General features: G+C 49.5%; 1 protein-coding gene across 2 annotated transcripts in view; it reads right to left on the bottom strand.

The window, feature by feature from the left end:
• EFCAB5 (EF-hand calcium binding domain 5) overlaps positions 1–13745 on the bottom strand; it is a 207129-nt gene that overhangs the window by 145500 nt on the left and 47884 nt on the right. For both annotated transcript variants that reach the window (XM_069226262.1, XM_069226263.1), the window contains exon 5: positions 83–153. In XM_069226262.1, coding sequence (XP_069082363.1) covers positions 83–153 — 71 coding nt within the window. The remainder of the gene's footprint in view (positions 1–82; positions 154–13745) is intronic.

Consider the following 13745-nt stretch of genomic DNA (forward strand, 5'->3'; position numbering starts at 1 on the left):
ATGTGTGTCATAAGACCAGCAATGCTGAGACACAGAAACTCAGATTCACTGGGATTTGAATCTTTTCATCCAAATGTCTTACCTCTATAAACTCGTCCGCATTGAGCTTGTGCTCCAGAGTTTCTTCGGTTGCCAGGTCTTTACTGTAGGACACTAGTTAGAGGAAAGGACAGAATCATAAACCGGGAGGAGCAAATCTCGTTAAACACTGTCAAATGTAGGTCCAGAGGGGATGATCTATGCCCGCTTTTCAGCAGACCCCCTGGCTATATAAATGAGATCCATTTACAACTATCTAAAGTAAATTTATCTTATGTATATATCATGGAAAATCTGGTTTGGATCTGGCTGTCTTAGACCCACGCTGGACATACATGCAATTAAAGTGTGAAATAAGCATTGACCTTTGAGGCCTCTTTCCCACTGTCCAAAACTGGTACTGGTGACCCCACTCTCTACTAGAGGGATCTGTGGGTGTACTTCCTAGAAAACAAAAAGTAACTATGGAGGTTGAGCACCTTCTGCTTGGACTTATTTGGGTTTTGCCGGTCACAGGTTTGAATTCTGGCTGGGATGAATCATCCTATCATCTTTTTGAGGTTGTTAAAATGAGTACCACTGAGCAAGGTAATGACACTATCTAGGCACCAAGAACAATTTAGTCTGTGTGTGTTAAGTTAATGGCGAATGTTATCATAAACGTGCCTTTGTTCGCCCTCTGCAGCTGCCTACTCTATCTTGCTGCCAGAATACGCTAAGACACACCCACTTATTGGTTTGTGCAAGATGCAAGGCACCGCTTTTGGAATTAAAAATAGACAAGGAGGTCAAAATAATTTCTTTAGAGTCTTGTGCTCTAAGAGGCTGGGCGAAGGTTGGATTCTGTGGGGAAAATAGGAACCAGTTGGAATCACAGAGATGTTGCCTCTCTCTAAAAATTCTCATTGTTAGTGCGACATAAAGACCCGTGTGAATGCGTTCAGGTCTTCTAAGTTACTCTCCTCATATGAAGGGCACTTTGAAAGTTGTCAAAAGCTCTAGTTTTACCAAGGGACATCTTAAGGATTTTGGAGCCCCTGTTCTCAACAGTTTTGATTTTATGATCCAATTTCAGTTCTTTCATGCTGTCTTTGGCGAGGTCACTGACAGTACACAGGCACACCTGCCCAAATTCTAAATGTGTTTATATTTAATATTCAGAGATGGAGATGTGTGTTTTTAATATAATAACATAGCAGCTGCTCACTGACAGTGCACAGGCACACCTGGCCAAATTCTAAATGTGTTTATATTTAATATTCAGAGATGGAGATGTGTGTTTTCAATATTATAACACATCAGCTGCTCACTGATATTACTGAAAATAACCACTGTGACACCTTCCCATTTCTCATAAGTGACATCCTGTCTTGAGCTAAAAGAAGCTTTTTTGTGGATGGTGCATGTAACATAAGCACAACATTTTACTGCAAATTGTCTGTAATAGACTCTCAGACATCGCCTACATTAAAAATAAATTAATGGAAAACAGTATTTAAAACAATATGTTTACGAATTATTCAAGGTCATCAGGGCAAGACTGCAGAACAGAGCTGGCTCTATCCGGATGGGGCTGATAGGCTGGGGCCCTGGGTCACAGCCCACTTTGCCCATGCTTTAAAACGTCTCTGTTTTTACCCACGCAACATTTTGTATATTTAGGGCACCGTAACAAGAGGGCTGGGACACCGATGTGGTATTCCCATGCCTGAATAATAACAAACCCACTGAGATTACTAAATCTATGAAGTAGGAATACTGTAGAAAACATAGAAAATGAGGAAATAACAGAGGAATATTTTTCTTCACCTAATGCCCGAGTAATTAGTGTATATAGAGACAAACGTAGTTTCCTTATTTGACTTGATTAGCGTTTTGACTGGTCATTTTACTCTCGATATTGATAATAATGACTATTTACGTAGCACCCACCGCAAACTGGTATTAGTTGGGCAAATGTCTTGTGTTATCACCTAAATCAATGCTTCAGCTACAATGCTACAATCAACAGTGGGACAGAAGACGAGCTGGCAATACGGACTGAAAGCTGCAACCCGCATGTCTCAAGGCAGGCACTCAGTCCTCTGAGCTGGTTTATCATGCGAGAAACAAATACAGATCCGTTGATGAAGGTTTGCCTTGTCCGCAGCCCACCGGGGCTGTGTGCCGTCTGAGCTGAGCTCATAGCCCGCCGAAGTGGCTGGTGTAGAGGGCGCAGGTAGGTGACCCTCTCGCGGCCGGGATATCTTGCACAGCCGCCAGCGCGTGTAAGAAAGACACAGACCCAGCAAACACTGTAACTGGCGCCAAAAGACCCCGAGGGTCCAGCCCCAATTTATTTCATATCCCCCACTCCGAACACCATACCGTGTCACGAGGGAGGCAACAAACATAGAAGGGCCCGGGTGGCTCACTACATCCCCCCCCCAGATTTTAGCACATTATAACAAACATTTAAACAAAGGAAAAAACCCATCACACAAAAGAGAAGAGGAAACAAACAAAAGGAGAGAGAGATAAAAAAAAAGAGAAGAGAGAGTCCACCTGATGCATCAGCTCTCTTCAGCACAGGAAGTCCTTCAGCCGCTGGCCGGGGTTAGGCCGTAGATGGTACCTGGTGCGTCCGTCTCGGAGTTCAGACATATACGCTGGCTGCACGTCTGGGGAACGAGCCCCCTCCGGGGCCCTGTTATACCCAGCCTCAGCATTTTGTGAATCTTCTGTTGGCGAGTCTGATTGCGAGGTACCACCCGTCTCAAACTCTCTGCATTCCTCGTCCACACCTTCCATGTCAGCCCCGTCCTTCTCGGGCACCACCTTCCGGAACCACAACACGTTCCTTGTCACCCGCCATCCTCTTCTCACGGCGGTCACCATGGTCCTTTCAACGTTCTCTACCCTCCAGACATCCGGCTCGAAGGGGGTGTGAAACTTCCATCCTGGGTGGTGGTCTTTCAGAATGACTGTCTTTCCCACCTGCAGATCAGGACGCTTCACTCTTCTTCTTTCATTGGCTTTGGCGTTAGTCATTGCTCTCTTCTTCTGCGTCTTGGATATGTCTAAGGCAGCAGGTTGCCAGCCTCCATTCGCTGGTATACAGTCTCTGGGTGGAGAGCTGAACATTAAAGCCGCTGGGGCACATCCAGTGGTACCGTGTGGAGTCTGTCGGTAAGCCCTCAGGAAGGTGTTAAGGCAGAGTTCAGCGTTCTCTTGCTGACTCACCCCAATTAGCACAGCGCGATTCATTGTCCTCATAAATTGCTCTACATCCCCATTCGCCTGAGGCCATTGCGGGGTAATCCTCCGATGTGTTATGGCCAGCGAACGTAAGTAGTCATGGAACTCCTGGCCATGGAATAGGGGCCCATTATCAGTCCGTATCTCGTCTGGCAGACCCAAAAGAGTGAGCGTCTTCTCTAGAACTGGACAGACGTGTTCAAAAGCCGTGGACACCACCACTGGGAACTGTGTGCACGAGTCAACCATCACAGCCATCAACCGTCCATCCGGAAATCTGCAAAAGTCCAAACTGATCCGAGACCAGGGGCGGGTGCTTGGTGTTTCAGTTATGACAGGAGCGGGGACAGTATCCTGAGCAGTGAGGGCGCACGGATGACATCTGCGTATCATATCGTCCACCATGGTGTCCCTTCCCAGGAACCACACCTTGCCTTTCGTGCTTTCGTCTTCGCTGTTCCCTGATGGCCTTGGTGCGCCAACTCCACCACTCGGCTCTGCAGGTTCGGGGTATCACCAAATGTTGTCCTCTTAGAAGGAGGCTCTCGGGGCTCACCGAGAGCTCCAGCCTCAACTTCCACATTTGTTGCATTGCTCGACGAACATCAGGGTCAGACACAGACGTTTTGTCAAGAAAACGTTTCCAGGAGCGATGGTACAACGCCTCCTTTGCACGGCCTATGAGGGCATCTTGGGCTGAGGTGTCAGCGATCTCTGCCACAGTGAGAGCTGTAGGGCATGCCACGCTCACTATCATGCTTACGAAACTCTCCATACGCCCATCCTCTTCATCTGCTTGTTCCTCAGAGCATGGCGGCAGGGGATGTTGTGACAGATAATCCGCTGGGTTGTTTACTCCCGGGCGGTAGACCACTTGGAACCGATAAGGCTGAAGAAGTACGTCCCACCTTTCGATGCATAGAGGAGCAAGCCTGGCAGAGCCCGCGAAGAGGGACACCAATGGATGGTGATCGGTTACCATCCTGAACTCATTTCCGCATAGATATAAGTGGAAATGCTGGCAGGCCCACCTAATGGCTAACGCCTCTCTCTCGATTTGTGCGTACCGGGCCTCTGTGGCTGAAAGGGCTCGGCTGGCGTAGGCTACAGGCGTCCACTGTTGGTGACTTTGTTCTTGCAGCAGCACTGCTCCTAGCCCGATGGGGCTGGCATCCACCACTACCTCAGTTCCCTTCTGTGGGCGAAAATAAGCCATTACTGCCGTGTCCAATAGGGCTGTTTTCACGGCCGGGAATTCTTTGTCCTCCTCCGGGCTCCGCTCCAAAGGGGTACTGGTTTTCGTGAGTCGCCTGAGGGGATCGGAGAGTGTGGCTAGATTGGGGATGAACCTCCCACAATACGTCGCCAACCCAAGGAAACTCCTGACCGCAGTGGCATTGCGAGGTATCAACGCCCCTTTGATGGCTTCCACTTTCTTGGGGTCAACTCTCAGCCCTTCCCTCAAAATAATGTAGCCAAAGAACTCAATGGAGTTGCCATAGAACGTGCACTTCTTCCTATGTAGCGTTAGTCCACCCTCTGACAGTCGCTGGAGGGTGTCATGCAAGTGCTTATGATGTTCTTCCAGAGTGCTGGAAAAAATCAAAATGTCATCACTTAGATTGATAACACCAGCCAAACCTGACAGTGTCTCTCGAATTGCATTCTGGAAAATCTCTGCCGCAGAGGAGACCCCAAAACTCAATCGCCTGTATCGACGGAGCCCCTCATGTGTTGAAAAGGTGGTGATATTGCTGCTCTCAGGGGTTAGCTCCAGTTGGTGGTATCCTGAGTTAAAGTCCAACTTGGAGAACCATTGAGCTCCGTTCAAGTCCGCAATTACATCATCCATGGTGGGTGTGATATGGCGCTCCCATTTGATGGCACTGTTGGGGAGGCGCATATCCACACAGAGGCGAATGGCTCCGGGCTGTTTGGGCTTTGGGGCAATGACAAGGGGTAAAACCCAAGGCGTCAGTCCATTCACTTTCTCTATGACCCCCTGCTATTCAAGGGTCCGTAGTTCTTGTTCTACCTAAGGCCTCAGGTGGAACGGCACCCTCCGATGTCTCAACGCCGTGGGGTGTACGGTAGGGTCAACATGTAGGTGAAACTGCTTACCCTTCAGCTTCCCCAATCCGCGGAAAAGCTCTGGCAACTCCTCCAGCACTGCTTCAGTATGAGAGTCGTGTACCTGTAGGGTGAAAAACACCAGTTCTAGATCTTCAGTCGTGTGACACCCTAGGAGCGTTCCTTTCTTCCCTTCCGCCACGTGGAATTTTGCTCGTGTTGACTGTCGGTCGCTGCCGACAGTGACTTCTATTGCCCCTCTGAAGGGAAGCGGTTCTACGCCACCATACACATATATCTTAGTACGATTGAGTTCTGGTGGAGGAGATAGTTTGTTGTACTGATCAATGTCCATGACATTGACCGATGCTCCTGTGTCAATGAATGCCAATACCGGCGTGTCGTTGATTGGTATGGTGCATATGGGAGGAGACTGCCGCCTCTGATCCAGTCTGTCAGCAAAAGAGACAACGAATATTTCTTCCTCTTCATCATCATCGTCTGGGGTGGTGCCTGGGCATGGGCCAGCTGCTACTGCTCCTGTTTCTACATCGAGCGCCACCTGCTTTACCACTGCCCTTTGCGCGGAAGTTGTTCTGATTCGAGGCCGCCCTCCTCGGCAGACCCTGGCGAAGGGGTTGGGCTTGCCACATCTGGAGCAGTTCTTGTCCTTCGCTGACATGCACCTGGCGTGCGGTGTTCAATGCCGCAGTTTCCACACCCCTTGTCCTCCACCCCGGCCGGCCGAGCCATAAGGGGTGAGCTTTGATGGCAGTAGACGGCGTCAACTTGTTCTTCCTTTATGGGGCTCGGTTTTGTTGGACCTGGTGCAATAGATGATCGTGCCAAGGCGGCAGCCATGTCCTCGGTGCGGCTGTTGGATAGCTCATGCAATCACGCTAGGATGAGGATGTCATCAAGCGAGAGGCCTGGTTGCCATAGAATCAGTTTTCACAGCACTGTGGAGTGACATCCCTGAATTATCTGTGCTATGATTTCGACATGCGGATTGATGCCTATGCAGGTTCTTGCCAGCTTGCGCAGGCACGTGTAGAACATGTCCACCGATTCAGTGTCAGTTTGCTGGGCCTGTCGCAGCTTGAACTTTTCATAATCAGGGTTGAGCTGCGGGTCAAAGTACTTGTTGAGGGCTTCTACTGCCGCGTTGAAATCATTGTCATCTCCCGTGTTCGGCAGTGTCTCGAACAGGTCATAGAGCTGGTCACCCCGAAGTGAGGTATCAATGACAATTGCACCGCACCATCCGTCTCTCGTGTGGCTCGGAAGTAGTGTCTCAGCCGTCCGTGCCAGTGGCGCCATCGTGGTGCAGCTGTGGCAGGGTCTGCCAACTGGCTGAACGGGAGTAGTACGGTGACAGACGAATGTGACCCATGATGGTGGGCTGGGCGGTGGGCGTTGGTGTCTGACGAAGAGCTCATGATCTTGCCTGGGACCTGACGTTCCTCTCCTCCGTGTAGCTTGTTGTAGATGGGAAGTGGGAAGGGGCTCCTTCTTCACCCTTCCTAGAAGCAGGCCTTTGTGGGAGAGACACTTCCGCTGGCAGGCCTTGGTGAGGAGAACAAGGAAAAAGGGATGCCCAAAAAATAATGTTCACAGGGTGAGGGCACCCAACTTTGGTGCCTAACACAGGCACTGGCAGCAAAACGGCAACACTACGGGCTCCGATCCAGCCAAGGCCTCTCTGCCACGCAGGCAGTGGAAGGGGCAGCCACAGGGGTCCTCACGCTCCTACGCGCGTATTTCGATCGTAGCGAAGACGAGGAAAAGAAAAAGAAACTCACATGCTCCGAAGAGCGGTGCCGCTGTAGGCGTGGCAGGCTGGCAGCAGTTTAGAGCGCCTTCCTTTCCTCCGGGGGGACCGACCAAATGGCAGATAACGCGCCGGACGCGTGTGTAGACGCAGATCTCCAAAGCACTGGGAGGCCCGCCGACCAGGTGAGTGAGCTCCGGCTGGAGCGAGTGCAGTAAGCAGTGCGTGGGCACCGCCTCGTCACCAAATGAGGAAGGCGCAGGTAGGTGACCCTCTCGCAGCCGGGATATCTTGCACGGCCGCCAGCGCGTGTAAGAAAAACACGGACCCAGCAAACACTGCAACTGGCGCCAAAAGACCCCGAGGGTCACACCCCGATTTATTTTATATCCCCCACTCCGGACACCATACTGTGTCACGGAGTGAGGCAACAAACATAAAAGAGCCCGGGTGGCTCACTACAGCTGGGGCAGTGTGGAGTCCCGCCCGACCATGCCTAGCTCACAGCCCATCACAGACCATCAGTGGTGCGAAAGTACTAGGGGTGCGGATAGCCGGAGCACCCCCGTTCCAGCACACATGGACTCTCCTTGATAGCCTGCTGCCTGGGGTACCAAAGTACCGCTCCTGAAAGCGAGAAAAGCTGCTGAGACGAGAGCCAAAAAGAGACCTCCTGCCACAGGTGGCACTCAAGCGCTGCCCTTCACCTTTCCGGCAAAGCTGATGCTCATTCCGCCAGTTACTGATGGGCGCGCTGACGACTGAGGCATCAGTACTGTTGGAATAACATGTGCTTTGGCACTGGAACAGGGGTCTGCTAGCTGCTCTGCAGTTTAGACTACTTTTGGCGCAGGCTATCATTCAGATGCCGTGGGGTGTGCCGCAAGAAACACCGCTTTTAGCTCTGCAGTGATGAGACAGGCCTCACAGCTGATGTCTGAAAACCTGAGCGAAAACTGACCCATGTATTGTTGATAGTTACGAAGTTTGGCCTTTCACAGAAGGCAGTTAGAAGCTAATGAAAACACGCATACGCGCACTTGTGAAAAGTCAATTAAAGAAAAAAAAATCGTTCTTACCTTGTAGAAATTCCACAATGCAGTATATGGGCCAAATTGGCCCAGATCTGTTATTAGGTCTTGCCTAAGACAGAGCATGTAATATCTCTTGGGAGACATGTTATCTTCAATAGGGGGCTTAGAGACCGCCTGTTTCTTGCCATTGGTTGGTTTCATTATCACTCCCCTATGCTTGTGCTTTATTGGTCAGCTGCAGTATGCTTCCTTCCAGTGTTTTTTTTCCGTCCCTGGGAACATGGATGCAGTACTTGTGTCCTTGTTACTGCTCTTTTGTAGGCGACACTTTTTTTCTTTGTGTTTAAGCGCTATACCAAAATGCTTCTTTTTCAACTTGTCCCTCGTGTAGTTCTCTCCCTCAATGCTCCTCCCACGGATGACCTTCTTCTGCCTGTCATATTACCCACTACCTGCCATCCTTCCGTTGTCCGTGCTGGCCTGCCATTCCTCAGTGGTCCATGTTGCCTCCTCCACCAACCCTTACACTTTAGTTCATGTTGACAACCACCCGCCCTCCCTCACACGTCTGTTTTGCCCCCACCACCTGCCCTCTCTCCATTTTGTTTGTGGCCCCTCGCACCTAACTCTCCTGTGTTGTCCATGTTGCCCCTTAGACCTTCCTTCCGTTTTCCGTGTTGCCACTCCCACCCCATTGCCTGTGTTGCTCCTGCCATCCTCTCTACCTCCATTGTCTTTGTTTCCCTTTAAATCCTCTTCCATGTTGCCCCTCGCACCCTCCCTTCTTTGTCCGTGTAGCCCCTCACACCTGCGTAACCGCTCCATTCCGGTTGTCTGTGTCGCCCGATATCTGCCCTCCCTCCGTCGTCCATGTTGCCCCTGCCACCCACTCTACTATCGTTGTCCGTGTTGCCCCTCTAACCTGCCCTCCCTCTGTTGTCCTTGTTGCCCCCAACCACCATAAAAAAGTGCTGCCCACATCACCGCACTTTATTCGCCACACTCTCCATAAGTCGGGTTTGCCCTCCAGAACTAGTCCTTCCATCTATGTTGCCTTCCGCCACGCGCTCCCTCCGCCAGCAATAAAAAGAACTCTATGATGTGGCCAGCACCGGCCGCATCACAGTGCCATGCTGCACAGCGGCTGCACCATTGTACAACATGGCTATGGCCCTCCATCCTGCCAGCAATAAAAAAAAAAGGTATTATGTGGCCAGCACTAGCTGCGTCGAAGCGCTTTTTTCAAACTTTTAGCCATGCTGCTCAGCAGCTACAGTGCAGTGTAACATGACTTAAGCCCTCACTCCTACCAGCAACAAAAAAAGGTTTGCTCAGCTGGACGGCATCGCTGAAAACCTTGACAATGTCAACACCTTGTGTAGGCGAGATCTATTGTTTTTGCGAGTGTTTGATTTTCATACTGCTAGAGACATTTATAATAATACAAAAATAGTGAATGTTCCAATGCAGGTGCCTCTTAGAAGAAGTGAGTGCAAACCCAAACTGAAACTGACCTTTTAAAAACATTAACTGCCAAAAACTACAGGCTTGTCTCTTAATACTGTAAAACATTATTGTACCATATTAGTGTGTTATTTAATTATAAGATTTAATGTGGCAGGTTAAGTAGGTACCGCGTGGATGTAAACAAGGAAACAGACAGGTTAAAAAGTTATAGCAGCTCAAAAGTCTCCAAATCATGTACGTCGATTCACCAAAATGCCAGGTGTAGTGGAAGTAACATCACACACCCTTGACCTTAATGAAATCACAGGAAGTTATATCTAGTGACCTTTGACCCTCAATCTCCCTAGGAAGTGATGTCAGAAGAACCTAACCCTGATGACATCATAAATGACATTGTTGAATCTCCATAATAAATGCATGATTACTATAATAGCAAATCATAAACAAAATGTATGTTTCAGATACCACTAGCGTTAGGGTGCTGACATCATATGTAATGGGGATCATTACTCGTTTCTCTTAGTATTGCTTGAAAAATGATGTGTCATCTGAAGAGGATACACTGCCACAAAACACACAAAAGCACTGTGCACCTACATTTTTTACATCACAATCTGGGGCGACTTAATATTTTCCCTAGTGCATACCGCAATGAGACGTCTTATGAAATCAAAGGGAGAGAAAAAAGAGAATTACATTAAAAGAAAATAGTAGCTATGTCCACATGTATTGAATGACGTAGACCATATATTTAATATGAACTATATCATTGGCCTAAATTATTTCTTCCTTTTAGTACATTTTGATTTAAGATCGTTTCAATGGCTACACGACTGTTATGAAGTATAGAGGTGACGGTTTTATTCAGACACTTCATTTTTCAAGTATTCACAATAATGAAACATGGCAGCAATTTGTTTAAAAATGTTTGTTTTGCCAAGACAAATATGGGCCAGCTGGCTCCTTCGTCAGAGGTGGCCCAGTCCTCCAAACGCTTCCAGAGAGGAGAGGCAGGCTACAGACATTTGCTTGCCGTTTAGGCAAGAGAGTGTGGTGTCGCAGGTCAGTGATGAAACCGACCTTCCGACACCCTGCTGAATCGTGGGGGGAGTGTTAAATGAGTGTGGTAACAAGGTGGAATCCCCGGATGTTTCCGGAGGGATTCCACCTCTAGTTTCTGTGTGGTTTGGTTTGCTCCGTGGCCTCGGCCCGGAGCTATAAATAAAACAGGGCGTGGTCGGAGGGCCAGGGTGACGCTCGCAGCAAGGCAGAGAGACCCGTGCTGCCGGACAGCGGACGCGCAAGGCCTGATCCGACCACGCCGACTACAGAAAGCAATTCAACTGTGTCGCGTGAGTCATTTAGGCAGCGCGCAACGTGCAGCACTGTGTTGTGGCTGTCAGAGCCACAACACAACAAATTGTCGACGAGGGTGTGTGGCCCCGCGCCCCTGGGTGTGCCCCGCGGCGGCCGCGTGAAGAACGTGGTGCTCGTGCGGCGGGTGCACGGCCCAGAAAGAAAAAATAAATAATAATAGAACCTGCAAAGATCGCAACAGAGCGGCGGCCGCAGATTACACAGTGCTCGTGCCGTTTCTGTTTGTCTGTCTTGGTCTATGGAGTGATCTAGGTGAGAAATAGATCACGGAGACACAAAGGACCCCCTCTGAGTTTTGGCAAAGTCCCTAAACAAGGGGTTTAACACACAAACAGAAATACAGTGGAGCAGCCTGAGTAAACCAGGTGGGGGAATAAAAGAGTGGCCCCACAAGCTGTGCCCAGAAACTTCTGCCACCAGTTTTTTCGTTCATCAACTACACGATTGTAGCAAGGTCAGCTCTGCCCCTCAGCCAAAATAAACACCATGTCTGCAATACCTCCAGTAGAGACATTCATTGTGGAAGGAGCCCCATCTACCCAAGCTCCAAAGTGGAAAGAATGGGTGGAAAGAGTACTCCTATTCTTTGAGGCCACCAAGGTAGAAAATGACCAGAAGCGTGCTCTGCTCATCCACATAGGAGGGAAAGACATATATAAGATATCAAAAAACTTGGTGGAAGCCGCACCCAACACACATGCAACGCTGATAGCGGCACTCAATAGGCACTTCGAACCTATGGTTAACACTGACTATAAAAGATTCATATTCAGACAAGCGAGGCAACAAATGGAAGAGTCGTTAGATGCATTCCACCTGAGGCTAAGAGAGTTGGCGAGCACGTGCAGATTTAATGATGAAACGGAAGAGGTGAGAGGGCAGTTGATCCAAGGGTGTGCCTCTTTAAGGCTTAGGGAGCGCATCCTAGAGGAATCCGGAAAGTCTTTGCCGGACATTTTACAATTGGGGCGCACGAAAGAGCTGTCGAGAGCCAGAGCCTCGCACATGGAGGCTGCCTTACAACGGCCCATAAAGGAAGAAGTGGTCAATGCAGTCACGGCACCCATGAACAGACCCAGACAAAGAATGAACAAAGCCCAAACTAGGCAATGTGGGTACTAAGGGGGGATACCACACAGATCATCTGAGTGCCCAGCAAAAGGAAAAGTATGCTCCAGCTGCGGAAAGATGAATCATTTCGCAAAGGTTTGCCGGTCCAAGGGAGCTGCCAGTACGTCTGTCAATGTCGCACTGGAAGAGACTCCTCCAGAGAAATCGGAGCGGGGGAGTGACATGGATGATGATGAAACGATGATTCATGTTGTCCACTCCCTATTTGCTGTCAAGCCTTCTAACCCTCGACAAGCACCACTTCCAAAGTGCCAGATCATGATGGGCGAACACAAGATTTGCCAGATCATGATGGGCGAACACAAGATTGTTGCTTTAGTGGACAAAGGAGTGTCCATAAATCTGTTAGCTACAGAGGAATACTATCGGATTGTGCCGACTCCAGCACTAACCAAGACAAACATCAAGGTGTATGCATATGGGCAAAGCACCCCTTTGGCTTTGAGAGGCGTGTTCCAAACCACTCTTACCCATGGACCACAATCCACCTCAGCGAAGGTCTATGTGACCGAGGGAGGAGCTGGAATGCTGCTGGGCTGTAAAGCAGCCGAAGAGTTGGCAATTTTAACCTTCGCATTCAGCATTCATCAAGAGTCCGTAACTGAGCTGGTGGCACGATATGAAGGGGTATTCAAAGGAATTGGATGCCTCCGAGAAATCAAGCTACACATTGATCACACAGTACAACCGGTAGCTCTTTGTCATCGGCGAGTGGCGTTCCACCTTCGACCCCAAGTGGAGACAGAACTGGAGAATTTGGAAAAGGCTGGAATCATTGAGAAGGTCTCTGGACCCACTCCATGGGTTTCCCCCATCGTGGTGGCGAGGAAGCCCAAACAGCCTGGCGAAGTGAGAATCTGTATGGACATGCGCCTCCCTAATGCTGCCATCAAACGGGAGAGGCATTTAACACCGACGATTGACGACATTCTGGTGGAACTCAGCGAGTCGCGGTGGTTCTCTAAACTGGATCTCAGGTCCGGATACCACCAGTTGGTATTGGCCAAGGACTCCCGTTACATTACGACTTTCTCTACACATGTTGGGCTCCGGAGGTATAAAAGGCTGAGTTTTGGGGTATCCAGTGCCGCAGAGGTATTCCAAAATGTCATTCAGGAGCTGTTAATTGGATTGCCTGGGACCATTAACGTCAGTGACGACATCCTGGTACATGCGCCCACCATTGTGGAACACCATTCCCGACTGCAGAAGGTCCTGCAACGTATTCAGGAATCAGGACTCACTCTCCACCGTGAAAAGTGTGAATTCCTAAAGGACAAGATACAATTCTTTGGTTATATGTTTTCCACGAGTGGGGTAGCCCCAGATCCGGCCAAAGTCAATGACATTAAGAAGGCGCCCCCTCCCACCAACATCACTGAAGTCAGGAGTTTCTTAGGAATGGTAAATTACTGTGGCCGTTTCATTAAGGATTTGTCTAATCTCACGCAGCCTTTGCGGAACCTCACCAAAGCCTCTGAGCCATGGAGGTGGGGAATCCCTCAGCAATACGCGTTTGATGCGATCAAAGAGGCGCTTTCCAGTGACACCATTTTGAAATATTTCGATCCAAAACGAAGTACCAAAATCGCTGTTGACGCTGGACCGAAAGGACTAGG

This window comes from Pleurodeles waltl, chromosome 3_1 (assembly GCF_031143425.1).
Source record: "Pleurodeles waltl isolate 20211129_DDA chromosome 3_1, aPleWal1.hap1.20221129, whole genome shotgun sequence".
In the NCBI taxonomy this organism is placed as follows: Eukaryota; Metazoa; Chordata; class Amphibia; order Caudata; family Salamandridae; genus Pleurodeles; species Pleurodeles waltl.